The 26,801-nt window shown below is 37.8% G+C and overlaps 1 protein-coding gene across 5 annotated transcripts in view; it reads right to left on the bottom strand.

Moving 5' to 3' along the window:
- Positions 1 to 26,801, bottom strand: part of LOC132130167 (cell adhesion molecule 1-like) — a 305,793-nt gene that overhangs the window by 17,526 nt on the left and 261,466 nt on the right. For 2 of the 5 annotated variants that reach the window (XM_059541840.1, XM_059541841.1), the window contains 4 exons: positions 24,877 to 24,973; positions 21,067 to 21,239; positions 11,289 to 11,369; positions 994 to 1,026 (listed from right to left, as the gene is read on the bottom strand). In XM_059541840.1, the coding sequence (XP_059397823.1) occupies positions 994 to 1,026; positions 11,289 to 11,369; positions 21,067 to 21,239; positions 24,877 to 24,973 (384 nt within the window). The remainder of the gene's footprint in view (positions 1 to 993; positions 1,027 to 11,288; positions 11,370 to 21,066; positions 21,240 to 24,876; positions 24,974 to 26,801) is intronic. The other 3 variants (XM_059541843.1, XM_059541842.1, XM_059541844.1) reach the window with 3 other exon arrangements.

Raw genomic sequence — 26,801 nt, 5'->3', positions numbered from 1 at the left:
ACATTGGCCTTGTGACATGGTATTTAGAAATGCAGTGAACTGTACAAAAGCTCAATTATAGCTCTGGTACACAGTCAAGCCTCACCACGTTCTGTAGGCACGTCCAAATTATGTACATGCAAAAGAATAGCCCTAACCTTTAGATGTTCTACCGCTTGTATTTGGTTTAACCTTTTCCATATGGAAAGTTGTGGATATATGTAAACAAATGACGATGCCTCAACTCAGTCGGTTCGCGAGGTGGCTGGGGTGCAGAAAAGTGTACATTTTGAGGTATGGTCCAGTGCGAGGCACAACATAATGGCTTATATAATCATTAGAGGGTGTTTCACAATGCACAGGTGACATAATTACACAGTATCACGAAAAGCCTTTATACTAAATCTAACACATTTACACAAGCATCTGCCACTGCAAACTGAGAGCCAGGATAAAGGGCTTAATGAATTGAGAAATGCTTTCGTGGTATATTGTAAAACACAATAAAGCCCATGAGCTATGCAAATGGTCCCCATTCTGTGATTTGCGTGTGGAGCTGGCGCACCAAGGTGGAGTATAATGCCATCTGCGTCATGTAGAGAAAAGGCTCTCCGTTCCATTCTCAGAAATCAAAAAGAGTCATTTGGACATCATTTAAATTCATGAAAATTTTACGAGTGTCTGTTGGGAGCTGTGGGAGGACTTCAAAGGTGAGAAGTCAAAAATGCCAACAAGGACTCGGGAACTGCTCATGCAGGTGGGGTGGATGTGAGATGTGGCCTGGAATTACATGGCGAATGCTCGGAGAGGAGTGTAATGGCAAACAGGTGGGTCTTTGCGGGTGAATGGCAATAGGGATAAAGGATGTGACATATGGATGGACAGGCAGACAGACACATATACAGCAAATCCACATTAGTTTAATTCCCCCATCCCGTGCATGTCGCTGATACGTGCCGTAGTGTACTCAGCTGGCATGCTGTGCTGGCAGAAGTAGGAGTGAGAGGTACCAACCGTGAGCTGCGGCTTCAGTGCTAGGCGCAGCGTCTGAGCACACGAGGCGAGGTGGTGCGGTGTAGGAAGGAGGAGGGAAACAGGAGGAACAGCATGCATAAAAAAGAGAAATGGGGGAAAAAACAAATGGAACTTATAAGCAAGCATTTACAAACAATTACAACAATGACCAACACTTTGAACCAAATCAAATGTTTTGCACGTCAAAACAGACAGGGCATCAACACGCACAGCTAAGACTAGGGATGTCAAAAATACTTTGGTACAAAGAACCCCACAGATTCCAATCCACCTTCCTCAACAAAACCATCTCAATATCTAAGACTGAGATTTCTATGGCTACTCTATTCAGTACCTGATTAGAAATGGATACATATTTTTAATCTTCAAATGTGTTAATTAAAGGGACAGTTCATCCAAAAAAAAAAAGTACATTTATTCAACCGCATCTCATTTCACACCTGTACACACTTCACACACACACACACACACACACACACACACACACACACACACACACACACACACACACACACACACACACACACATTATTCAAATTTCACTTTCTTTTGTCTTTTCAGTTAACAGCTTAGCCTGTTAGCCTAATTGATTATAAAGCTCTATTACAAGAACATTTTTGACATTGAGGAAGGGGAATATGATTTTGCAGTGGGATCTGATTTGTGTCAAAATATCAGCTCTCAAGAATCATAAAATGTCTAAACTGGTCATGTACGAATTGCTGGCGTGTGCTGCTTTGTAAACATAGATCATTTTCAAATGGTGCTGACAATCACTGCTGCACCCTTGATCAATAGCAGGACCACACGACTCTCAATAAATAATAACCACATAAAAAATACCTTTTCATATGCTTGCCTTTCTTGAGAACCAAGCTATTGAATCAAAAGTAGAGTGTGGTACATTAAAATCACATGGACTGACTTTTAAGGCAAATCACTAGTATATATGACATATGAATATGATGTAAAATTGTATATTAATGACAAAAGAATGCCTTTGCAACTATTGTATGTAATTAGTCATAAAATTGCACCAGAAGGCCTCTGACATTTTGAAATGTTGATAACTCAATGTAAACCTGCAATACTGCTCCAGGTAATTCCTCTGATATAACAGAGGAATTCAGACTGCCTTTCTGCTTTGAGCTGATGAAATGCCTCAACAGAAATATGGAAGTGAATACATAACATGAGGAGTGTGAGCCCTTATCCTGGTGCATTACCTTAGGGCAGAGAGCACTTCAAACACACCAGGAGAGCCGTGATGCAGAGGTGCTCATTATGGGAAGAAACATTAGAGATGTCAATCACTATTAGGGCAACACAAACTTTGCCCTTAAAGCATAACTTGGCGTTTCTCTGCTCGATTAGATAGGATCTAGACTTAATCCAGTTGTTAGCTTTGATGATTCAGGTTCAGTAGAGTATTCCTCAATATTTATCAGAGATTGACAGAAAGAAGCGGTTCAGATGGTGTGTAGAGTACCAAGCAATTACATATTTGTGTGAGGCAAAGTTAGATGAGTGAGGCACGTTCATTGGATCACAAGATGGAGATCTAGGGCGCTGGTTGCTTTTGGATGGAGAGCTTCTGGAAAAAAAGTGTTTCACTAAACAGTAAAACACAGAAATGAATTACTGTATGAATGTTAGATTAACATTTTAGTTCTTACTTGTTTGCCATTTAGAAAACTATTTTTTATCCAATGGGACTTGTAGTGCACTCTTGAGGGGGGCAGCCACCCTGAAGTAACCTGGCCTTTAAGTTTGCCTTTTCCAGTGTTTGAACCTGGGACCTCAGGGTAACAAATGAGATCTATACTATAGGTGTGGGTTGTGAACCAGAACTGAACTGGTTTCTGTTTCTAACTCAGACTAGATTTACAGAATGTCCCATGAATTGGAAAATTCAGTGATTTTCAGTAAAATGTGCTCATGGAGTGATAAACATTTACTGAATATTATTTTTACAGAGGCTAGTCATTGCAAAGCATTTTTATCGGTTGTCTTTCTTCAATAAAAACTGTGGAGACTTTAAATCAGATACAACGAAAAAGCTTCTCTTCTCTTCGCCTAATTTTAAAGTGATTATGAGTAAATAAAATTAGTACCATAAAGTACCATAAAATAAACAACTACTGAAATTAACACCAACTAAACTAAAATGTGAAATTAAATCTGTAAAACAATATATAAAAAAGAAAACCTTGCAGCTCACTATTTACTGAACCACCACTTAAAAATATCTTATTTCAGTCAAATGAAAAGAGGTCTAATTTGATTAAGAGAGATAAAATTAGTATATAGATATTATCTTTTTTTAATTATAGTCATATTATAAACATAAAATTATAAATCCTTAAATTGAAAATAAAATAGCTAAAAATAACAACAAGTGAACAAAAGTCATTAAATTATTAAACTTACAGCACTCTACTTACAGAACTTCAACTGAAAATCATGATCATGATTTATTTTTTCATTTACTGTATCTTATTTCAGTTAACTTAAATGAGAAAAGCCTTGTTTTAAATCGATAACATAAGTGTACACACCTTTCCTTTCTAATCAAATTCCAATTCCTGAATTAAATTTTTGAATTCTGAAATTTGCTGAATGTATTTTGATGAGGTTTGTGAAAAAGAATTACAAGAATTACAGAGAGCATGCGAGCACGCTTTACTTGCAATCCCTGCTGTTAGGACTTTAGATAAAGAACTTCTAGGTGGTCAGGAGACCTATATCAGCACACTGTGTTAGTGTTAGACTGCTGTTAAGTCCTCAAAATAAAATAAAAAACTCCATCATTAAAGGTGTTCATCTGGCACAAAAAAGCACAGCAAGGCCTTTAACATAATCACTAAGGAAACTTCTCAGCATACTGCTGACATTAGGTCCTTCAAAAGGGCTTCCAACATCAGAAAAATGAACAATTTGAATAACACCGCACTTACTGCTGCACAGCAAGCCTTTATATAAGTCTCGAGTCACTGCGCCGTTGGTCGGAGACATTTGAAACATTATCAAAAATGAACTGTCAAGCCCTTCTGAAAGTGGGCACTGAGTACTCGAGGCAAACAGTTCAAGGAGAGAGTCCTGAGATGAAGCATGAGCCTACGAATAAAACACCATCAAAATGAGCAATGATATCCTCAGGTTATTATTTGACATTAAGAGGGAAGTGGAGGGTTTCCATCACTCCATGCATACTGTGATTCCCATCAGGCAGATGGTTTGGAGCATGTTCTTGCAGAGAAGGGAGGAGACATGGAGAAAGCAGGAGGGACGTAAGGAAACTGTCCGGGTTATTTACTATCCAGGGACACACAAAAAATATATGGAGGAACTGATCCAAAATGAGCATTACAATCTTCAAACTGTCCTCCAACTCTCAATCATCAGAGGGCCTCTGGAAGCCTGCTAAGCCCATTACTGGTTCAGGCAGAAGTCTGTCAATAAGTCTGCTGATGAGCAACGGCCTTCCCTCTTGTGCATGGCCCTTTTTTTCAGTGTGGGTCACCTGAGGCGGTGTCCTTGCTTACATCAGCAGCTGATATCAGCAGAGATGACAATAGGCACACAGCTTCATAGCTAATTGCAACAGCTTTGTGTGGCACAGGAGATGACAGCGAAACATACGCCCAATGCCCAAGGGAAGGGCACAACTGCTGAATCTCAGCAGCACACAACTCTTCATTCAAAAAATATACAAGAGCAACATATTGTGATGAATCTATTGTGCCAAACAAGCTTAATTAATGCCCCAAAACAGCCTTTAAGGACACGAAAAGGTGTTTTCCTGCAAATAGTCAGCTATTAAACTAATTATATTAAACTGACTGAAATAAGTTTTTTTATTTTAGAATACCATTAAAATTCAACCAAAATTAAATGAAAAAGTGCAATATTAACCTTAATATTAACAATATTAATCTCAAAGTACAATAAACTACAGCACAACCAGCATTTAAAAATACTATATGTATTTAACTGCACATAATTATTTATATATAATATTTTATTCTTTATTTATGACTATACATTGATATTATATGATGAACAGTGATTATATATAATAATTAATAAAACAAAATATACATATTGCATTTTTTATTTTATTATAAACATAAATATGCATCTTTTTCATTTTTGGGTGAACCACCTCTTTAACTACTTGACACATGATCAATCCCCAAAAACGTAAAATTAAGGGAAGGTGAGTAGCAAGTAAGTACATTTTATTTACAGAGCACATTTAAATTCAGCTTATACTGACCGAAGTGCTGTACAGAACAATCATAAAATACAGTAAAATATAAAATATAATTTGAATAGATAACAGTTACCAATCCATAAGTTAATAGTCAGGAAAGGCTATAGAGTAAAGATGTGTTTTAAAGGGTTGGTTCACCCGAGAATGAAAATTCGTCCATCTTCCCTCGAAGCATCCTAGGTGTATGTGACTTTCTTCTTTCAGAATATTCCAATCGAAGTTGTACTGAAAATTTTCCTTGCTCTTCCAAGCCTTACAAGTGTGTGTTTGTTAACAAATGTTCAGAAGACGTGAAATAAAGTGTACGCATCTGTAATAAAACATACCTCACATGGCCTCCGGGGGGGGGGGTGTGAATAAAAGCCCCCTGTAGCGAATCCATGCTTTTTGTAAGATAAATATCTAGATTTTTAACGTAATAAACACTTTTTTTCTCACTTCTGCTGACTGTTGGGAACCGGAAGACATGCAGGTGGAAGATGAAAGACGTATGCGTTGTGCGCACCTCTGGGAAATGTATGAGCAAAGGTAACAAAGTTTCCTTACTTTAGCAAAGGAAAACCAGTCTTCTCTTGGCTTTTTTCGAAATCCTCTGACGTTTTTCTTTACAAATCCTCATTTTGTGATTCTAATTCGTGACCAGCATTTTGTTTTGTTCTCTCTCTGAGCTCGTCACTAACCATGCAGCACTGACGAACTACAACATCTGCCTGGATGTCTTCCGGTTCCCAACAGTCAGCAGAAGTGAGAAAAAAGCGTTTATTACGTTTGAAATCTGGATATTTATCTTACAAAAAGACATGGATTCGCTGCAGGGGGCCTTTATTCACCCCTGGAGCCACGTGAGGGACGTTTTATTACAGATGCGCACACTTTATTTCACGTCTTCTGAACTGTTGACAACAAACACCCGCTTACCCCACTGAAAGGCTTGGAAGAAAAAGGACAATTTTTAACACAACTATGATTAGTTTATTCTGAAAGAAAAAGTCACATACTCCTAGGATGCTTTGAGGGTGAGTAGAAGATGGACAAATTTCCATTCTCGAGTGAACTAACCCTTTAAGTCTAGATTAAAAAAAACTGAAATAGAAGGAACACTCTAAATGTCAGGTGGCAACTAATTCCATAACTATGGAGCAGCAATTACAAAGGCTCTGTCACCTTTAACTTTTAGCAGTGACCATGGGACATATAAAAGAGAGCAGATCTGAGGGACTCGAGAGCTAAATAAAATAATAATAATAATAATAATAATAAGATCAGAGATGTAAAATGGGTCTTGTCCAGTAAGACATTTTAAAATCAATCAGCAACATTTTGAACTGAATCCTAAAAGAGACAGTATGCCAGTGAAGAGAGGCTAAAATTGGAGTGATATGATCAGTTTTTTTTGCACCAGTTAACAGTCTGGCTGCTGCATTCTGGACCATCTGCAAACATGCCAGTGAAGTTCAAGGGGAAGATCAAGGTATAAAGAATTACAATAGTCCAACCATTATGTGATAAATGCATGAATTACTTTTTCCAAGTCTTGAAAGGAAAGTGTAGATTTAAGTCTGCAAATGATTCTCAATTGACAGTGTCTGTTGTTAACAACTGAGCTGATTTGTTTTCAAGACAAAGCTTAGAGCCAAAGGTGCATTTTTGCATGTGACTTGACATATGGAATAAGATTGTCAAAGTAGGTGTCTATAGAGTTTCTGATAATTGTTTAGCTGGAGGAACCTGTTTGCCACCCAGCATTTAGTCTCTAGAAGCTGCAGAGAATGTCTAGATTTTAATGGAACATACATCTGAGAATCATCAGCATAGAAATTAAAAGAAATGTAATCATGTTCATGAATATATCTATTCAGTTTACTTTGTCATCTCCTTTTCATTGGCAATAACTGTCCAATGCCACCTCTCATGATATCTCTGAATGCACACTGAATGCTCTGTATATTTGCATTACATATCCCATTTAACCAAATGAAGAAGGAATGTGTTTAAGGCATAATTTTCAGCTAAATACATTAGGCATCTGTTTGAGTATATGACTGACTGGGACAATACAGAGCAAATGGATAAGGGTTATTTTTTCATTAAGTGTGCATTATTTATCTGTTTGTATTTAGGCTGTCTGTGATGTCAGGCAGGCTCAGGCTGAATATTCTCCACAGTTCTATCAGCTTATTTCCAGTTAGCCATCATAGGATGTAATCATAGCTCCCATAACAATATACCTCCACATAAAAAAAGACTTATTGGGAGCATTTCTGTGCTTGCGTGCATGACGCTAAGTGCAATAAATTCTAGAGGATGGTCTCCCTGGGTTGTGTATCAAAGCACTGCAGTGGTTGTTTTCCCTGTGGTAATGCAATTGACCTTTAGTGAATTAGCCTTTTTCTCTGCCAGCGAGCCATCTCTCATTGTCTGGCTTGTACTCGGCTTCGGGATTTAGACAGTGAGAGAAATGGACTTCTTTCTTACACAAAAGTGCTTTTGCTGGGCAATTCATTTGTTCAATTCCAAAATCAGTTTACCAGATGGTGTTTATGCAATTTAAGCACTGACAAAAGCACTCCCCCCCGCCTAACCCCACACAATTTGTTGTTTTTAATTATTTTTTGTTACTTGATAAAATGAATCAGACTCTTTCATCAATTACAAAAAAACAAAAACTTGTATTCACCTGCATTTTATTAGCAAGGCCCAACATGTAATTATTGAGGAAACCATTATTTTAGCTGTGCCTTTTGCAGTGTCCATTTATGCAGAACATTGCATTTGCTTTATAATTTGCATTTGGTACGTATGAATATTAGTTGTAATAAAATTTTCTCATTAGTAGTGTTTGCTGAGACAGTTATCACTAATGCTATAGTTTACAACAATGCATGAAACTTAGGGGTTAAAAAAAATACAATAAAATGTGACAAAAAATCCCATAGTCGCACACTGAAGATTGGGCTGAGGCAAATCTATGGATCTGAATATCAAATATTTTATATGAAGCACTAAATAGTGTAACAACGACAATGTAAAATAAAGTGTTTCAAAAATATTTTTTTTACATTCACATAAATTTGCTGTCAATTTCTGTGCTCAACCTAAAGTAAAAAAGGGGGAAGTGATGGATTATAAAAGAAAAAGTGAGCAAAAGAGCTCTAAAATGGAGAGCCTCTCATCACAGCTCAGAATTACAGATCTTGCAAAGTAAAATAAAAAAGGGCTTGGCTACAAAAATAAACACAATAGTCTGGGGAAATGGGGACATGAGAGGACTAAACAACACCTTTAGAGTCTTCATTCAGTCTTCCCTTTTCACTGTGGCTCAAAGTCACAGATAGATAAATGTACAGAAAGAGATGGAGCAAATGACAGGAAGGGAGAAACGAGAGATGGAGGACAGATTGTGAAAAGGGCAGAGGAAGAAATGCCTCATCTTTGATCAAATTTGCAAAAGCTTAGTGGGGAAGAAAAGCTCTCAGAAATATCGATAAACATCCATTTCTGAGCTGTGTTTAGCAGAGAAAAAAGGCAATACAAATACAAATTAATGACATCTGTCCTCATTGCATATGGTGGCAAGCAAGGCCCTTCCATTTAGCCATTTACTTTTCAGTGTAAATGGCAATTTAGTCATCTCTAAATGTCACCTCCTGAAGCTGTGGAGCACTTTAGCCTTGCGTTACAGCTTTAAAAGATTTTTTAAAAGTGCAGTATAGCCCATTCCATTTCTCTTATAGCCAGTTTATAAAAAATGTATTAAATTTCTAAATGGCCTCCACCTCTGTGGAGTGATAAATTCATGTGGTGTTCCTGAAGTATACACATCCAGCCAAAGTATAAATGAAATCAGCAGAAGGTGGAAGTAGTGTGGCTGCTTAGGACCCACTCTTCCTATTGAAGTACATGGGCATAATAGGATGTGTTTTAAGGGGAAAATGATAAAAATGCGGCCTGATATAGCAGAGCTATAGGTTTGCATGGCCTGGCATGTGGAAAGCATATCCAGAGCTGAGCCTTTGCTGGAATCTTTTCACACAAACAACGCAATATGTCTGTAATTGAATAATATTTTCCCTATAAGGGCCGTTTATCTACAGCGATGCCTGCGGGTTGGACCTCTGGAGGATTTCCATGTGTGCAGCAGGCAGCAGTGTTAATGAGATTCATTCACCTCGTTAATGAAGAAAGAGGGTGTGTCTCATTAGAATGCGTCATTGCTTCTTTCATTAAACACAATCATGTAGCCTAATCATGGCTGATTCATTTCTCAGCCCTTTATAGAATCTCTCAAATCATCTGAACAAGTCAGTCCAAGATTTTGATTGCTCAGGGAACCGACGGCCGCTCCCACTCGGTTTCGCGAGTACACAACAAAACGCAGAGCTGCATCTCTAGCAATCTGCACGGTTTTCACTGTAATATAAAGAATTGCCTTGAGGAAGGAGAAAAACAGAGAGTGAAACTATCTCAATTGGTTGCTTCAATATCACAATCATTACAGGCAACAAATTACAGTACGTACATCAGGGTCTTTTTTAGAGATTGAAACCAGCAGCAACATTGATTTAGCTTTCCATCATCTGGGACAGTATTAGCTTTTGTGTGCTCTTTATGTTGAGCAGAATGGATTAGAGCAGCTAATGAGCTCATGGTGGTCAGTATCGCAGTGCGTATGTATCATTTGGCCACAGAGCCAATTCTACAATCAGATTTCATTATAAAATAGACAAGGTTCAAACTAACCTGGTGCAAAAAGAGCTTAAGTTATTTGTAGCAACTATGCCGTAGCCATATGCCCAGTTTTCGAAGTGTGGTCCGTGGCCTGGCAATGTGCATGTCTTTTTTAAATCAATGCAGAAGCTATTTACAGTATGAATGGTGGAAATGTGGTTATGTTTACTACACAAATACTGAAGCATGCGTGATGCTTGCGGTGATTTTCAGCCTCTGCGTCTCAGTATATGATGGCATGAACGCAAAAACTTAATCTCCAGAGCTGCTGTGAGAGTCACTTTGTGAGAATTTTAGTTTAATTTGTGGCCCTGGACCACAAAACCAGTCTTAAGTCGCTGGGGTATATTTTTAGCAATAGCCAAAAAAACATTGTATGGGTCAAAATTATAGATTTTTCTTTTGTGCCAAAAATCATTAGGTTATTATAAAGTAAAGATCAGGTTCCATGAAAATATTTTGTAAATTTCTATAAATATGTCAAAGCTTAATTTTGATTAGTAATATGCTTTGCTAAGAATTAATTTGGACAACTTCAAAGGCAATTTTCTCAGTATTATTTTTTTTTTTTGCACCCTCAGATTCCAGATTTTCAAATAGTTGTAGATTTAAACAAAACAAATAAATGATCAAAATAAAGGGGGGAAAAAAGAAAAGAAAATGTATTTTTTGACTGAAATAAATGTTTTTGTAATTACACAAGTGAACGGTACCCAGTCCTAGTGATAATACACTATTGGATACCAGATTGTATAAAAAAATGTATAGCATGTACAGGGATTTAATATAATGAAACAAACAAAAACATGATTTTTGTATCATTACACCTGTGCAGTCAGATGTGGTTGGCTTGGTAAATGAGAAATCCAAACATGTACACGCTTGATCCCAGTTTCTCTTGGCCACAAAGACTCTGCCATCATTGTCAGCCCACAGGAAACATAAAGGGGGTTCTGTAATCCCTGCACCAGACAGGCCAGGATACAGCGCCAGATCCTGATAAGATTAGGCTGCTGAAGGAGCGAACCGGGCTGAAATTTGAGAGAATTTGTGAAGGGAGCCAGCTCTGACATGTGGCATTGACAGTGCTGCGAGCTCGGCCCAACCCTGGCCCTGTCTCATATGGGACAGGGTCCACTCATAATCAGCGAGAGAATCTTATCAGGCCTGGCTAGCTGCTGGCGGTCTATCCATCTCTCTCTTTCTCTCTCATCCACACGCACACACACAAACAGTCAGGTTGAGCAGGTGGATGGAGGTCATACCATACCTTGTGTGATGTCTGGAGGGGAGGTTGTGGCGATGGTGGTGGTGGTGGTGGTTGTGGGTTTAGGGGTTGTGGTAAGGGCATCTAGATGGAAAAACACAACAAAAAAACATGACATACGGGGAAAAATCAGGAAAAACTAAACCAAACATGATCAAATTAACAACGAGAGACAGGTTTGTGTTGTGTAATATGTGTAGCTTTACTCAACAGATGGTAAATATAGTATTTAGTATATAAACTGTAGATGAATTATCAAGCATTCTGTAACTATTGTACAAAATGAAAAGTCATTACACATGGTAACTGCAAAATGTACTGTGAGGACATATTTTTGTGTGTGTAAACATTTACTGCTAATATAGTGTTTGGGAAATAGAATAAAATAGCATTTAACAGCAATTAAAAGAAACCCAACCAAAATGAAATGATGACATGAGGGAATGATTAGAAATGAAGGAAAACATAAAATGCAGATGGTTATGAATTTAAAATGTCCATGCTAACAAATGACCGTAGCGATGACACACAGAAGGGGTCCTGGCATACATTCTCCTGTTTGTGTATTTTTTTTTTTGCATTTTCACACTTCATTAGCCGCTTTCCCTCCCTACCATCTACTAATGTTGCTTCTGATTTAGCAATTTATGGTGTGGAGTGTTGGACGCAATGCTGATAGAACCCAGTGGCGGTTGTGACTGGCTTAGCGTGTTTGATGTTGGCGAGTTAAAACAGCAAGAGTGTTAGCCAGTCCGGTGCATGGGGTGATAAGGATTTTTCATGGAGAGACAAGCAGGCAAACATTCATGAAATGAGGAATGGGAAAGGAGGGAGAGCCGACATGGGAGCGGAGGGGGAGCCGAGCGATGTTTCTCTGGGAGATAACAAGCGTGAAAAGTGACGAGGCCCACACCACTGTTTGCCCAGCACATCCAGGCAGATACCACTGTGTTAACATCTGTGGTGGGGGAAATTGGTCGGCTGTCTCCCCTCTCCACTTTGTTGTCTGCGCTCCATCAAAAGAGCTTGGTGGGAGCCCAGAAACGCTTCCACTCTCTGATGATAAACATCCAGCAGGATGAAGCGCAGGCAGAAAGGAACTATGCCTCCATCTCCTCTGTTGATACATGGGATCACTCAGAAAATGGCAGCTATGTATTTCATGTCATGTGTTACAGGGCTTTTAACACCACACTAAGCACTTGTTAAGGACACTTTCGGCCCTTAACAGTACATATACAGTACATGTACAGTTATAATACAGTCTCCATCTGTCTGTCCAAATACACACAACACAATATGCAATGTAATATTTTAATGTTGTAAAGCATGTTGCACATTGGATTAACATGTTGACATGACATTTTAAAATGACAAAATGTTGTTTTAGTCAGACCAAAATAGAATTAATTGGAAGTGTATGGAAACGTATTTAGTGTGAAACAATAAAAACTCAGGATTATGTCTACTCTGGGCTAAAGAAAAAAAAAATATGATTGTTTCATTTTATGAGAATTTATTTTTGTACAAAAACATTTTTAGATTTATAGATAAAAAAAACGAAACAAAAAAACAACAACAGCTGAAGAGACTTTTTGACTTATCATCTAATTTAAGTTTTTTTTTTTTTTAATAATTATAAAGCTGGTCCCATTCAGACCTTAAACACATTGCTTTTGACAGTTAAAAAAATTAGTAACATAAAAGGAGAAAAAAAAACTAACAAAAAAAACTTTGACATGGTAATGCTATTTTTACCCTTACCACCTTAACAATTTTAATAGTACTACTAAAATTGGGACATTCACTACCTTTAAAAGCTTGGGATCGGTAAGATTATTAAAAATAAGTTTATATAATGTGTAATGTTTGATCAAAAATAGAGTAAAAACCTTAATATTGTGAAATAATATTACAATCTTAAAAATAATCCAAAGCTACAGTACGCACTTCTGTACTCAGCCCATCTCTGTAAGATATAGGAGCAAATGTGACTGCTTTACTGCACTTTCTGTCAGAAAAGGTACTTTCAAAGATTTGTATGTTTGGCATGCCAATAAAAAACCTTTATGGATCACAGGTTGTCAGTGGTAAGTTGTTACCTGTCTCGAACTACACTGATTCACAAGGCAATCGCAGCTATGTGAGAATTTCTCTCCCAGACACCTTCCAGAAGTGAACAGCCATGTTAATTTCTCCAGCTGGAGATGAAACGGACTGAGTGAACCTGCTAAACTGCGTAGGATTTACTGTAAACACAGTAACGCATCTCTCTGAAAGTACAGGGTCTAAAATGTTTAATATTTTGACACACTTGGTCATCCTTAATATCCTATGGCAAAAAGGGAAAAGAAAACAGCTGACCAAGGAATCTCAGAAAGCAGTCAATCATGGCAAATACATATATAGAGCTATAGACTACATTTGCATAAAATAATGCATGCTGAGCCTGAAAAGCTTAATGCTGTATGAACTAGCAGATACATAAATGTTTAAATAAAGAGAGACAGAGAAACTTAAACCCTACTTAAAACATGTTCGGTTATACTCGGCGGAGGCGCAACTTCACTGGCGCAACTCTGTTATGAACTGTGAATGCCCAACAGATGTTTGAGATCACTGATGTCAATAGCTCATTAAAAACTTGGCAGGCCAAATGGATCTATAACTCACCGCATTTAGAAACAGTCAATTTTTGTATTTTTTTTTAGAGCAATCTTTTTGAAAGGCAAAACGATTCCTCAGAGTATCAGGGCTCATTGACTTTCACAGCGCATACCTGCTATGTCATCCCAGCGTGTGTTTATCACGGCACATTATGAATCCTAGAAATGGGCCGGGGTGTGTGTGTGTGTGTGTGTAGCAGGCTCATTAAACCTGGACCACTACAAAATACTGCCGGTTACACCGATTCCCCAGACTCGCAAAGGCTAACGCTAGGATGAGAACTCATATTTTACTCTCTCCCTTGCTGAGCCACTTGCTAAAATGGCACATCTCCCAAATGAGATGCGGACCAACGCATGAGTGGCTTGCAGAGGCAAGAAAGGGAATCAGGAGAGCGAGGTACGTACGAGGAGCTGACTAGATGAGTACTTTAATCGGCATGGCATTTCCTGGTATGTCCTGGGACTCCTAACGGATAACAGTCATTCAGGAATGACACGGAGAGGGAAAAACACACGTGAGTAATAGTGTGATTAGCAATGGGTGCTCAGGGCTGTTGATTTGCCCATCAGCAACCTTCTGTCATCAAGTAGATTTTCGAGCAAGGGAGGGAGCTTTACCCAAATATTGCAATGTGTATGATTTTTTGGGACTATATAGCAGTTTTAGGCTTTGCCTAAGGCTTTGTCCCATTGGAACGCAAGTATAAACACATACACAACAAATTAAATAGTGGTAGTGGTCACTACACAATGTGTACCACTAGATTTTCTCTAGGTGTTACGTGTAGCAAAAAAATCCACAAAAAAGTAAATAAATAAATGACAAAATGTAAAAATTAGCCTAATATTGCCAATTTCAAGTAAATTGTTATTTTTTGAGGGAAAAACAAAACAGAACAAAACAAAAAATTCAACAAAAATAAGGTGATACTATTAAAAGAGATGCTATTCTAAATGCATAAGCAAATCAAATAAAATCAGAAGCAACACTGTTGTGACTACAGTAGGTGCTACAGTAGTTTGATTTTCTGATTTGGTGGTGGTACTACTTAAAAGTTTAAAAACCACTGCATTAGAAAACAACCTGTTAGGATCTGCGTGATATTTCCAGAGGTGGAAACCATATGCAGAAGCATTTTAATAAGGACATCATATCAATAAATGGCAGAAGTGGCACATTTGCCTTGCTATAGTGTAAATTCAGTTAGAGTGCATTCCTCCTCTATAGACTGCACATTCCTCCTCTCTGTAGAATCAATGAGTGAGAGAGGTGAGTGAACAGTGTAAAATAACAATAAATACCTGCAAATCTGACACTGACAGAAGCACTGAAGCGATCAACACCAATGAAAGGCTAATGAAGGGAGGGCTTAGGAGACGACCCTTGTTAATGACTCTGGCAGACGGGATAAAATGGGTGTGGATGAAAGACTCCTCTGCCTTAGAGCTATGAGAGAGCTTAAAAACAGCACCCATCCAATCTGCCAGCTGAACCATGTTATGAGAATTATGAAATGTTTCTCAATAATTACAAAGCAACTCTACAGTATGAGAACCTTTACAAAATGCAACAAGTGTCTATTTTACAGAACAGAGAGTATCTAGCATTTGTGTGAATGAATGAATTCATTTCAATTACATCATTGAATTAAATGTTGACTATGACCAACTGTATAAATGTATTACGTAGAAAATATTATGTTGTATTATTAGAAGTTTTTTATGTAGTAAATATCTACAGTATATTCACATTTTAATCTATCTACTTTATCTATCTATCTATCCAAAATAATGGTATGCACAGTACACACTGTTTTCTAATTGCACAGTTACTTAATTCACATAAAGTTTAGATAAATTATACATAGTTATGAATTTTTTACATTTTATATCAAAAACTGTCATATAATTCAGTAAGCAAAAATGCAGGATGGTTCAGATAGTCTAGTTTTAGTTTAGCCACGAAAGCCTGCATGTCATTTGCCATGCATTCTTTCATCTTCAGACATCAAGTAAGAAGGTTTTACAGGCAATTCTAATACGGCACATTTGCATGTCTGAATTCACAGATGACTGGATTTTTGAACGGCGGGCTGCCGAGGTCGTGTTTGACAGCATCCGAATTTATCAGGGCAATCTGACTTTTAAATGTGTGCGTCACCACTACGGTGGATTGTAAGGGAAACACTGATGGGGCAAATTGAATGAAAGTGAGCAAGCTTTAAGAATGGGGAGAAGTCATTTATGGCTCCATTATTACAGCACAGGGATTGGATTGGACCCACCATGACAGCAGTGTAGATTGTGTTTTTTTCTCCCCTACATATGTTGAGCTCGCTGGACTGAGACTGGATCTTCTCAAGTTACATGCACTGCTAGGAAGACTGCTGTTCCTCCAGCTGTTCTTTCTCAGTACTCGTCTTGCGCTACACATGTTGTTGGATATAAGGAACAATTAGGTGCCTCAAACAAGTCTGAGGCTTGTCACAAAATCAGGCTGTTTATCAATCTCCATGCAGTGTGATTTCAGCAAGCTGTGTTGTATCCACATTGGTTTATGTGCGAGAGTTGAGGATTTAGGTTTACACTAAAACAAATATCTGTTTATGCTTGCCATTTACACAAACACAGGGGATCCCCTCAGAGGAAGATGAACCGTGGTCCAATGCTTTACTTTGGCTTGTGATCAGATGTGAATTTTTTATTTAAAAATATAAAAAATATAAAAAAAAATTATAATCAAATTAAGACAGATTAAAAAATGTTTTCTTCTGCTGAACACACACAAAAAACAAGATATTTTAAAGAATGTTGATAACCAAACAGTTTTGGTTCCCATTGACTTTTTTTGGACACACAAGGGAAACAAAATCGTTTTAATGTCAACATTTTCTTTTGTGTTCTACAGAAGAGACAAAGTCATACAGGTTTGGGACAACATGATAACATTTTTAGTTTTGTATGAACTATCCCTTTTAAAATGAACTTTTTAAAAATGTCTCAAAATGAATGGTACAAATCAGATTATAACTCTCATGAAAGGTTTACTCTGCAGAAGAGCAATATTTAGCCAATTAAATGTTTAAAGTCAGAGCAAAATTAGAAAAAATGTAAGTACTTTCCCAGGCCTGGAAAACACAATTATGCAATGGGAACCCTAATTCTTGACCCACCAAGTGAACAAAATCATGTTTGTCTTTGGGTTCAGTATGGCACTCTGAGCACAGTTAAAGAAGTGTATTGCCATGATCAATTTCTTGCGGGCGGCTCTGAGTTACCCAAGGAAAACCCTCTAAACATAGAGGAATTGTTACGGAGAGGAAACGTGAGCGAGGGTGACAGGCAGAGGAGGAGTGCGCAATATTAAAGGCCAGGGCTGTGAAGGCAAAGGTAGTCTTTATTAGGTTAGAGGCGCTCTGTAAACTTGTTACAGGCCGGTGTGTTAGATCTCATTCCCCCACAGGGGCATGCTGGGATGGGGGCCCTGGAAAATGTCTCAGGGAATGTATTTTTTCCCCATAACTAGTTTAGTGCCAGCCACCCTCCAAGTGTTCTCCATCACTTAGCTTCACAACAGTCGGGGAACAAACGCATTAGAGAAAAATTGCCTCTGCAGTACATCTGTTCTGGCTGTCTATCGAGGGCTCAGGAAGATCTGCTACCACAAACAGAGAATCTGATATTAACTCTAATGTGTTGAATGCTTTTTTTTTCCTAAGCAACCACTGATAGAAATAATGATAAAATTTAAATTCAAAATGTTAAAGTTGCATTGTTTTGATAAATGGTTGAATAAATAAATAAAATGTACTTTACAAAGTCTTAAAAAATGATTAAAGTTTTTGATTTTAAACTTTTTAAGATTTGAAATATTTTGATTAATAAAAAACAGGGACCCACTTTATATTAAGTGGCCTTAACTACTATTTACTTACATTAAAATAATAATTTAGTACAATGTACTTATTGTATACATACATGTTTTTACATTGTACTTATATTTAAAAAAAAACTACATGTAATTACATCTGTATTTAATTTCTGTAATTATATTTATAATTACACTGTTGACCCATACTTTACACCTTAACCCACCCTTAAACTTACCCATACCTCCAACCCTCTCCCTAACCTTACCCCTATCCCAGCTCAATAGCAGCAAAAGTGTTTTACAATACAATATGAACACAATAAGTACATTGTACTTATTTTTTTTATGTAAGTACATAGTAGTTAAGGCCACCTAAATGTGTTAAGTCAGAGGGCCTACTTTCCAGTCCTCTGGCTGTCTCCATGGGGGTGCCTCAGGGATCAATTCTAGGGCCGACTCTATTTTCTGTATATATTAATGACGTTGCTCTTGCTGCAGGTGATTCTTTGATCCACCTCTATGCAGACGACACCATCCTTTATACGCCTGGCCCGTCGTTGGACACTGTGTTAAAAAATCTTCAAGAGAGTTTTAATAATATACAGCATTCATTACGTTCCCTTCAACCGCTTTTAAATTTGACCAAAACTAAATGTATGTTTTTTAACTGATCTCGCACTGTACCTACCTGCCCATTAAGCATCACCACACTAGATGGGTCTGCTATAGAACAGGTAGACAAGTACAAATACCTAGGGGTTTGGTTAGACTCGTCTCTTTCTTTCCAGACCCACATTAATCAGCTCCAAACTAAAATTGGCTTCTTATTCCGTAATAAATCCTCTCTTACTTTTCCAGCAAAACTCGCTCTCGTGAAAATGACCATCCTTCCGATTATTGACTACGGTGATATTATTTACAGAATTGCTTCAAACTCTCTCCTTAGTAAACTAGATGTTGTATATCATACTGCCATCCGTTTTGTCACCAATGCTCCATATAATACCCACCATTGCGACCTCTATAGTTTAATCGGCTGGCCTTCATTACAGACCCGACGTCAAAAACATTGGTATCATTTCATCTATAAATGCCTACTGTGTAAAACCCCACCTTATCTAAGATCACTAATCTCTAGAGCTACCCCCTTTATGAACCTTCGTTCAAGCAGGTATATCACTTTGACTGCTACTAAAGCCGTACCTCCTTTGGTCGTCTTTCTTTCCAGTTCTCCGCTGTTAACGACTGGAATACACTTCAAAAATCTCTGAAGCTTGAATCCATTGTCCCGTTATCCACATTCAAATTATTATTAGCAAACACATTGTCAGACCATTGTACATGCTAATCCCAGCTCACACTTTAGTCATTAATATATGTGTTTGTACATTTTAATATACCATGGCAGTCTTTGTCTGTTTGATCTGATGTTTGATCTGTTTTGTCTTGTAATTTCATGTGTAACTTTTGTACCTCGACACTTTTATCTTGGCCAGATAAAAGTGTCAGAAAAAAATCTAATTTAATGTTCAAAATCTTTTGAATTTTGTAGGTAATAAAGAGGCTTATCTAAACCTTTGGAGCATTAATCATGCATACAAGTCTCAATTTGATCAGTCCATCTGAGTCTCTTTGCTTTAATCATATGCTTTAAACTCTATATTTACCCACCCTCATGATCTTTTCCTATGAAAGCTGCTCTTGAAACAACTAAATGCATGGTGATCGCTGGCAGTCAAATTTAAACTGCAATTTCACAATTGAAAAGAAAAGTATAACCCTATATTCTATATCTGGAGTTTAGTTCTTACACTTACTGTATATAGCGCACTTAACTGTTTTTGTTCCCCTGTCATCTGGGCACTAAGTAAGCCAGGACCACCAGTGGTGCCCATCAGATATTTCCATGAGCCAGCTGAATGGTTGGGATGATGTTGACATGTGATGGAACGCCGCTACTTGACAGGTTGCATCTAAATCTGCAGATTTATTATTATATAGGAGTACTTAAAGTGATAACTACCCTTATAGTGGTTACATAAGGCCATGCATGAATAGCTTCACAATTACCCTTCCAATATGCCATTCATTGCATACGCTGGCTGTATGAAAACGTGTTCTTAGTGAGACAGCTTGCTAAACGCTCATTTTGCCTTCCCTTTAACATCTCTGTAAAGTAGAGCGTTTAATTGAACAGTGCCTCGACAGAATGCCGTAATATGCAAAGTATGTGAGGAGCGCTGTAGGTCTTGCTGAATGTGTCAAGGCCACTGTGTTTGTAATTCGCAGATGTCATCCTATTAATCTGAGGGAGAATAATTATAAGACTATAGAGCACCCAGATGTCTCCAACGCCTGTCTTTATGAGCGCACATTTATGTGTGTGTTGAATACATTTGAGTGCCACTATGTTAACACAACAAAGATGCATGATGCTAGATTAAATGGTGACAGCCCTGTCCAGCAGACCCATTTCTGCATTAGCAAATCTAATGTCAGATCCGAGGTTGAATTGTGTAGATATTAAAAGCAGCATCATATGCAAAAATCATAAAACGTCCTGATAGAGTGTGTTATATTCAAGGCAGTTTTTTTTTTATAGAGGAGGGATTTGAGCTCTCGAAGCACCATACGTGCCTGTGTCACTCTCTCTTCTATTCTGTTGGTTCAACTGTCATGAATTTCTCATGGAAGGACTGCCAAGCTGCTCATGGGAGAAACGTGTGAAAAGCCTGTCGCAATTACTGGCGCATTTGCACTTCGTGCTGGGGCAAGTTTTTGGAACATGCACAACCTGGGCGAAGCCAAGTTTTTGTGGCGACCCACCAACAACATACAATGTTCCCACACACGCACACATAAACAAAAAAAAGTTTGCCTTCTTATACACAGTATCGTTAAAATGAGAGTGAATCTGAATCAGCTGGGGTTTGCCTCCCTTGCTACTGACAAACTGTATATCTGTTCACTAAAAGATCCTACTTGCAACACATTTTAAAATAGCTCTGAGTCCATTGTTGTGCTCTGAAAATGGAGGACAGCAATTTCCCCACAGGCTTAGTGCAGCAAAAGATATCAGAAGTAAATTCCAAGAGGAAAATGGTCAGATTAGAACGTCTCCTAAAGGAAAGGAAATGTCATTGAGATCAATGTAACTGACCCATGATTTAGATGGAGTGGTGGTGTGGGTGAAAGAGGAAGAGGTTGGAGTGACATAACTACTCGGTCACTTTGAACTTACCGCGTACATAAAGGATGTAGTCAGCGTACGTTTCGCCCACAGAATTGGATGCCACACACCGGTAAGTGCCGTTGTAAGACTTGTTGAGGTTTCCGATGTAGAGATCTGAGCCGGTGATAACCGCGTGAGATGGCACGTCATCATCCACCTTCACCCAATTCACCTGATGAGGCCTGGATGGAGACACAGAGCAGAATTGCCTTTGCTTTAGAGTTGTATAGCAAGACCGTACAGTCTTTTCTGGCCAAGGGACCTCTTACTTGGACAAAGAAGTTGTATATATATATATATAAAACACTTTAGCATGAACAACTGGAAAAAGCATGGCAACTTTTTTTATTTGTATTTTTTTTTAAACAAATTGTAGTGAACAGCAGTCAAGATGGGAAACCCCCTTTACACACAATGGGAAGTTCATTTTGATGTGATCAGGCTTTTGTGGACAATGAAGGATGACTTTTGCTTAAGACAAACAACACTAATTCTTGTGGAGGTGGGGGGGGGGGTTAATATTTACATACACTAAACCCCTTCAGGAACTGCTTTGTTCACACTTACTCTTATTAATGTATGAATGATCATAAATTCGAGAAACAAGTTTTGCCATGTGGAAAGTTTTGACATGCATTCACACTTAATGGACACAAAATTGATAAAACCTTCGTCATATCTATTTACAGAACTGTATATACTTGATGAGTGCTGTTTGTGATACAAAAATGTATGCAACCTTACCTATTAAGGTATGAATGCATGGATCAATGTTCAGCATTAACCATTGATGTTTGGTCTTCATATTTTCAGCACAATGTGTAGGTTAAACAGGAAATGTGGACTTTAAGCTAAGCAAATAAACCTCAAGCAAGCATCGGCCACTTGCTGTTCTGGTATTCAAAGGAGAAACAAAGTTCTGAAAGAAGTGAATTTGGGAAGTTTGGAAACAGCAACAGCAACAACTACCACAAGATTAGTGCCCCCATCTTCTGTAACAGCTTCAAAATCTTCTTTTGGACCTTTTGTCCAGGTCTTCTGTACAGACTTCAGAACCTTCACCTCCAAGGCACCTCCATCTGTGTGTTTCCAGACCAAGGACCTTTTTGGTGCTCCGGAGTTTATCGTTCACCAGTGCTTCATGTTCAAGATGTCATAAATATCATAAATATCACTGTGTCCAAACCTCTTTCCAGAGATTATTGGCATTAGTGTGTAATGTCAGTATATGATCATCTAATCTGAAATAGATTTTATATAACTGATGTCAGTTAATTACAAAAAATCTTTCGATTTATTTGTTGAATCTAGAATAAGGTTTACCTTATTACTTCCAAGGAAATTTCAGTTTATCTTTTCATAAGATAACGCGCAATGTCCATAGTAACACCAAACTCAAATCACTTGCATTTATCAATCTTCTGCACTTTATCCATTCATTTAGTAGCTATTAGTAGCTCTTATCTATCCCTTTGTTAATAAAACCCATTTGATGACACTTGTGTTTTCCTTGTGCTGATAATTCAGTAAGAGGCTCTACAAGTGAACAATTCTCTAAAACCCTTCAGATGAATTTATGTCCTTCTTATTTATTCAACAAACTTCGATGATTGTTCTTTATTGTCAAGGCGAAATTCCTTGGCTGGTGCCCTAAAAAACAGTGTTACCAAAACGAAATATTAATATTTCAGCCCAAAGCCATTGCACTGGAGGTGCTACTTAGATCGAAATTCACTACATTTAGTGGTGCCCCGTGTGAGGCTATCCAAAATTTATATCACTAAAGATTTTAAAAATCCCAAGTATTTATTGATCAAATGTGTGGGACATTCCCAACAAATTGTGTAGCAGTCTGGGAGCTTATATACATGATTAAATTTTTTTTTTTTTAGAAGTATAAATTGCTGAGCATCGTGACTCTCATAAGTGTTAAGTCCAGTAAATTAGACTTTTGGTTTTTGTATGCAATATGTTTACCTGTAAAAATGTGCTAAAAGCAGCCATGGCCATAACCTCAGAAAAAATGAATTAGTTGCGGTCAGTTACACAGATTGTGGGATTCAACCAATGTCGGAGCCTATGGCATTGGCAAATGAACTACATTTTGGCAAAGTAACAAAAAAGCAAAAGGCTGTGATTTTCTCTTGTCTGCCTCAATTAACTGCCAACGCGAGCTATCTCCTTTTGTTCTCTAAACACCTGAGCTGGGCACACAACAGCCTATTCTACTTTCACAGTGATGAGCAGAATGAGCTAAACCCACTGTGGAAAAATAAAAGAGCCTCTAAACTCTGCTTGGTTCTCACAAGTTTCAATGGAACTGCTGCAGTGTAGTTATTTCCCAAGAGCATCTGAGGAGGCATTTTCCCTTGTTGTTCTCGTTTTTGTGTCAGTGTTTAAACTTGTTACCATCCTGTTTAAAAGGGGAGAGTGAAAAAAAAAAAACCTTCACAGCTTCGAAACAAAGGACTGGTTCGCATTCAATAGCAGTTGATCCTCAGCCTCTGAGGACAGAAAAACAACATTTGATGGCGAGCAGCGAGTGTGGAATCTCAAAGAGTCTCAATCTGAGGTTAAATATAAATGCGTAGCATAAAGATGCAGACGTTCCTGATATGGAAAGGGAGAAATGACCTAGAAAAAGTGCCTTATTGAGAGGAAGGCATGGGGAAAAACACACAGTGGAGGGGCTGCAGAGAACCTGGCATGAGGTGGAGAATACAAATGGGATGGCAAGCCAAGCCCTGCACTGTCTGACAGTAGTGACTGCAACCCCTCTCTAAGCTTTAATGAAAATGACTTCCAATTTTCTGCTCACTGTATTGATTGTTTTTTCTTCTTTATTAAATTAATTTGGGTGGCGCCTCGTCTGCTTGCAGCACTTCAGTTTGGGGATGTTATGGGGCTTGTTGAATGTGAAAACACTGGTATGGCTTTTATTACAACTCACTTTAGGCTCATGTGCAATGACCACAGAAAATATTTGGACACATTTGTACATGTAAAAATGTATTAATTTCACTGCATTAGATATCAAACCAACCAATTTGTAACAATAAATAAAGAAATAAAATTATATTTTGGGGCAAAATAATAATAATTAAAAAAAAAAAAAAAAAAAAAAAAAAAAAAAAATATATATATATATATATATATATATATATATATATATATTTGAGCCACTGTATATTTTTCAACTTTTTTTGTGGCAAATTTTAAATAATGTCACACATTCAATTGCTATGAATTTTTTCTCATGGCCTAAATCTAATTCTGAAAATGTTTTTTTTATTTAATTAAGTACTCTACTAAATTTAAATACATTATTTTTTTTATTTATTTAAATATAAATACGTTATTCATTTTATGTTGTATGCCAGATAAAGCAATCAATGGTCAAAAGTAAAAAGCCAAAAAAATATTGTGGCCCATGTGTACAATCAAATTCAGCTGAGATTTTGCCCAGCATCCTTCTCATTTTCATTGCATAGGCAAACTAAATTAAAACTCATATATCAAGACTAAAATATATATATATTTTTTTTATTAAATGGCTTAAAATCCAATTAAGCAATATCACAAAAAACCTTGGAATGCAGCTTGTCCAATTAGATCAGGACCAGAAATGTTGTATAATTAATTCCACTAAATGCTTTGTGATGGCACTCACAAGTTTGCCTATGGGTTTTGGTAGAGGTCTGTTCTTATTGTGGATGAAAGCCCATGACCCAGACTTATCCATATCAGAACAAACCATAAAATTTGAAAAGTTGCCAATATTGTCAGAAATGGAACACACAGGAGAGAGAGGCGTCTTACTGTGGTTTGCCTTTAGCCTGACATTTCAGTTCCAGATTCTCGCCCTCTCTAATCAGGCCCTGCGGAAACTCCACCTTGATCGTCACCTCAGGTTTATCTGTGGAGGAGAAAAGCAAAGCACATCAGCGTCTTGTGCCCTTGGGCTGCATGAAACTTTAAACAGCCTTGGCTTTGTTCAACACTTATTGGATTGTTCTCAGTCATTTGATTTCTCATTTGATTTCTCATTTCATGTCTCTTCAGCATTACCATTGTTTGATAAAAAATGTGTGCATGCTTTATTTTTCTATTAACATTTAGAGTCATTTAAACATAATCGATACACCCTGATGTTTGCCGAAGTCATGACATCACCAATGTCCATATTCAGGCAGTTTCAGCATTGACCTTTCTGCTCCATAAGTACTGCCCTTTCTCATATCTATTAAAACGACTGGCCGCTCAATGGTTCTATTCTCCAGTGACTGGCAGTAGGTTGCCCACTGGCTTTTTGCACCTTGCGTCAGCCTTGCCTCTCAGCCGTAGCTGCTACATTCAGCATGAAATGTGCTCTTCTCCTTGGCAAGTCTCAGTTCTTTTCCAGTTCAGCTGGGATTAGACTTCCTGCTGTGTTTCTACAGTGCAGCAGAAGGAGTGACATTCAACACTGACGTCGGACACAAAACTAACGCTCTCTCACGTCAAAGTATCCAGCACTGTGTGTCCCGACACCATCGGAGGGTAGGATCTGACATACAGATTCACATGGGCCAGTCACTTGCTCCACATTTGTGTAAACTCCTTGCATAACCGTTTTACACCTGTGTGTCCATTTCTGTTGTCTAATAGGATTTTTCGGTCTGTCTGGCGGTCTAATGACATGATGAAACTTAATGGCACACAGCTTATGTAAAAAAAATCTTAGAAAACAAGTCTGTCGCACTGCTGCTTTTGTAGAATGTTTCTAATATTAGGTAAATAGTAAATAGGTTCCTGTTTTCCAGGTAGTGTTTCTACATATAGGCACATGACAAAAACAAGAAACTACTACCTTTTTGTTGCACTGATTGCAAATGAGTGCAGCAAGAAAATAAACCATAAAAGACATGAAGAGCAGACAAAAAACACTGAAAGGCAAGAAATTGTTACAGGCCTTTCATTAGGCATAATGTATACAAGGAACATCAGTTAGGTGTGCCAAATAAAAAGGGGGGGAAAGTAAATAAACAAAGGAAAAAAATAATCAGTCTGCACAGCCATTGCCAAAAGTAATTCTATTATAAGACATATAGGACAATCAGTGACCATACCAGCACCATTAACCCCTCTTGTAGTGAACTCAGAACTGACACTATTAACTTTCTTGGTCTCATTGTGAATAATTCAACGCTCTCAGTTCATTTTCTTCCTCTGCAACTCTTTCTGTGCTGTTGACATCATTTACTCTCCTTCATGTCATTCCAACACTGTATGACTTTCTTTCTTCTGTGGAACACAAAAGAAGATCTTTAGATATTTAAAACTCTTTTTGGCCATACAACAAAAGTCAGTGGGGTCCGAACAACAGTCAGTTGGACCCCATTGATTTCCACTGTATGGACAAAAATAGTTTTTTTTTTTTTTACAAAATGTAAAAGAAAGCCATTCATACAGGTTTGAAATGTAAATGACAACATATTTTTCATTTTTTAATGGACTATCCCTTTAAAGTTCCCAAGATTCATATGAGGCCATGGTGTGCTTGCCAAACCCACCACGGTTATGTAAGTGGACTCCACATGAGATGCGTGCTCTGTGGTTCCTGCTGTTTCCTTGGAGGTATTCATCCTCTCAAACTGACAGGTTGTAATGGCTGAGCTATGCCTTTCCAGTCCTACGCTCCATTCCAGTGCTGGCTGGCATCCAGCCCTCTAGTATCTCAAAGGAACTCAAATCTAATATTCTCC

The sequence above is a fragment of the Carassius carassius genome, chromosome 47, assembly GCF_963082965.1.
Source record: "Carassius carassius chromosome 47, fCarCar2.1, whole genome shotgun sequence".
Lineage (NCBI taxonomy): Eukaryota > Metazoa > Chordata > Actinopteri > Cypriniformes > Cyprinidae > Carassius > Carassius carassius.
This window is presented reverse-complemented; position numbering and strand designations above follow the sequence as displayed.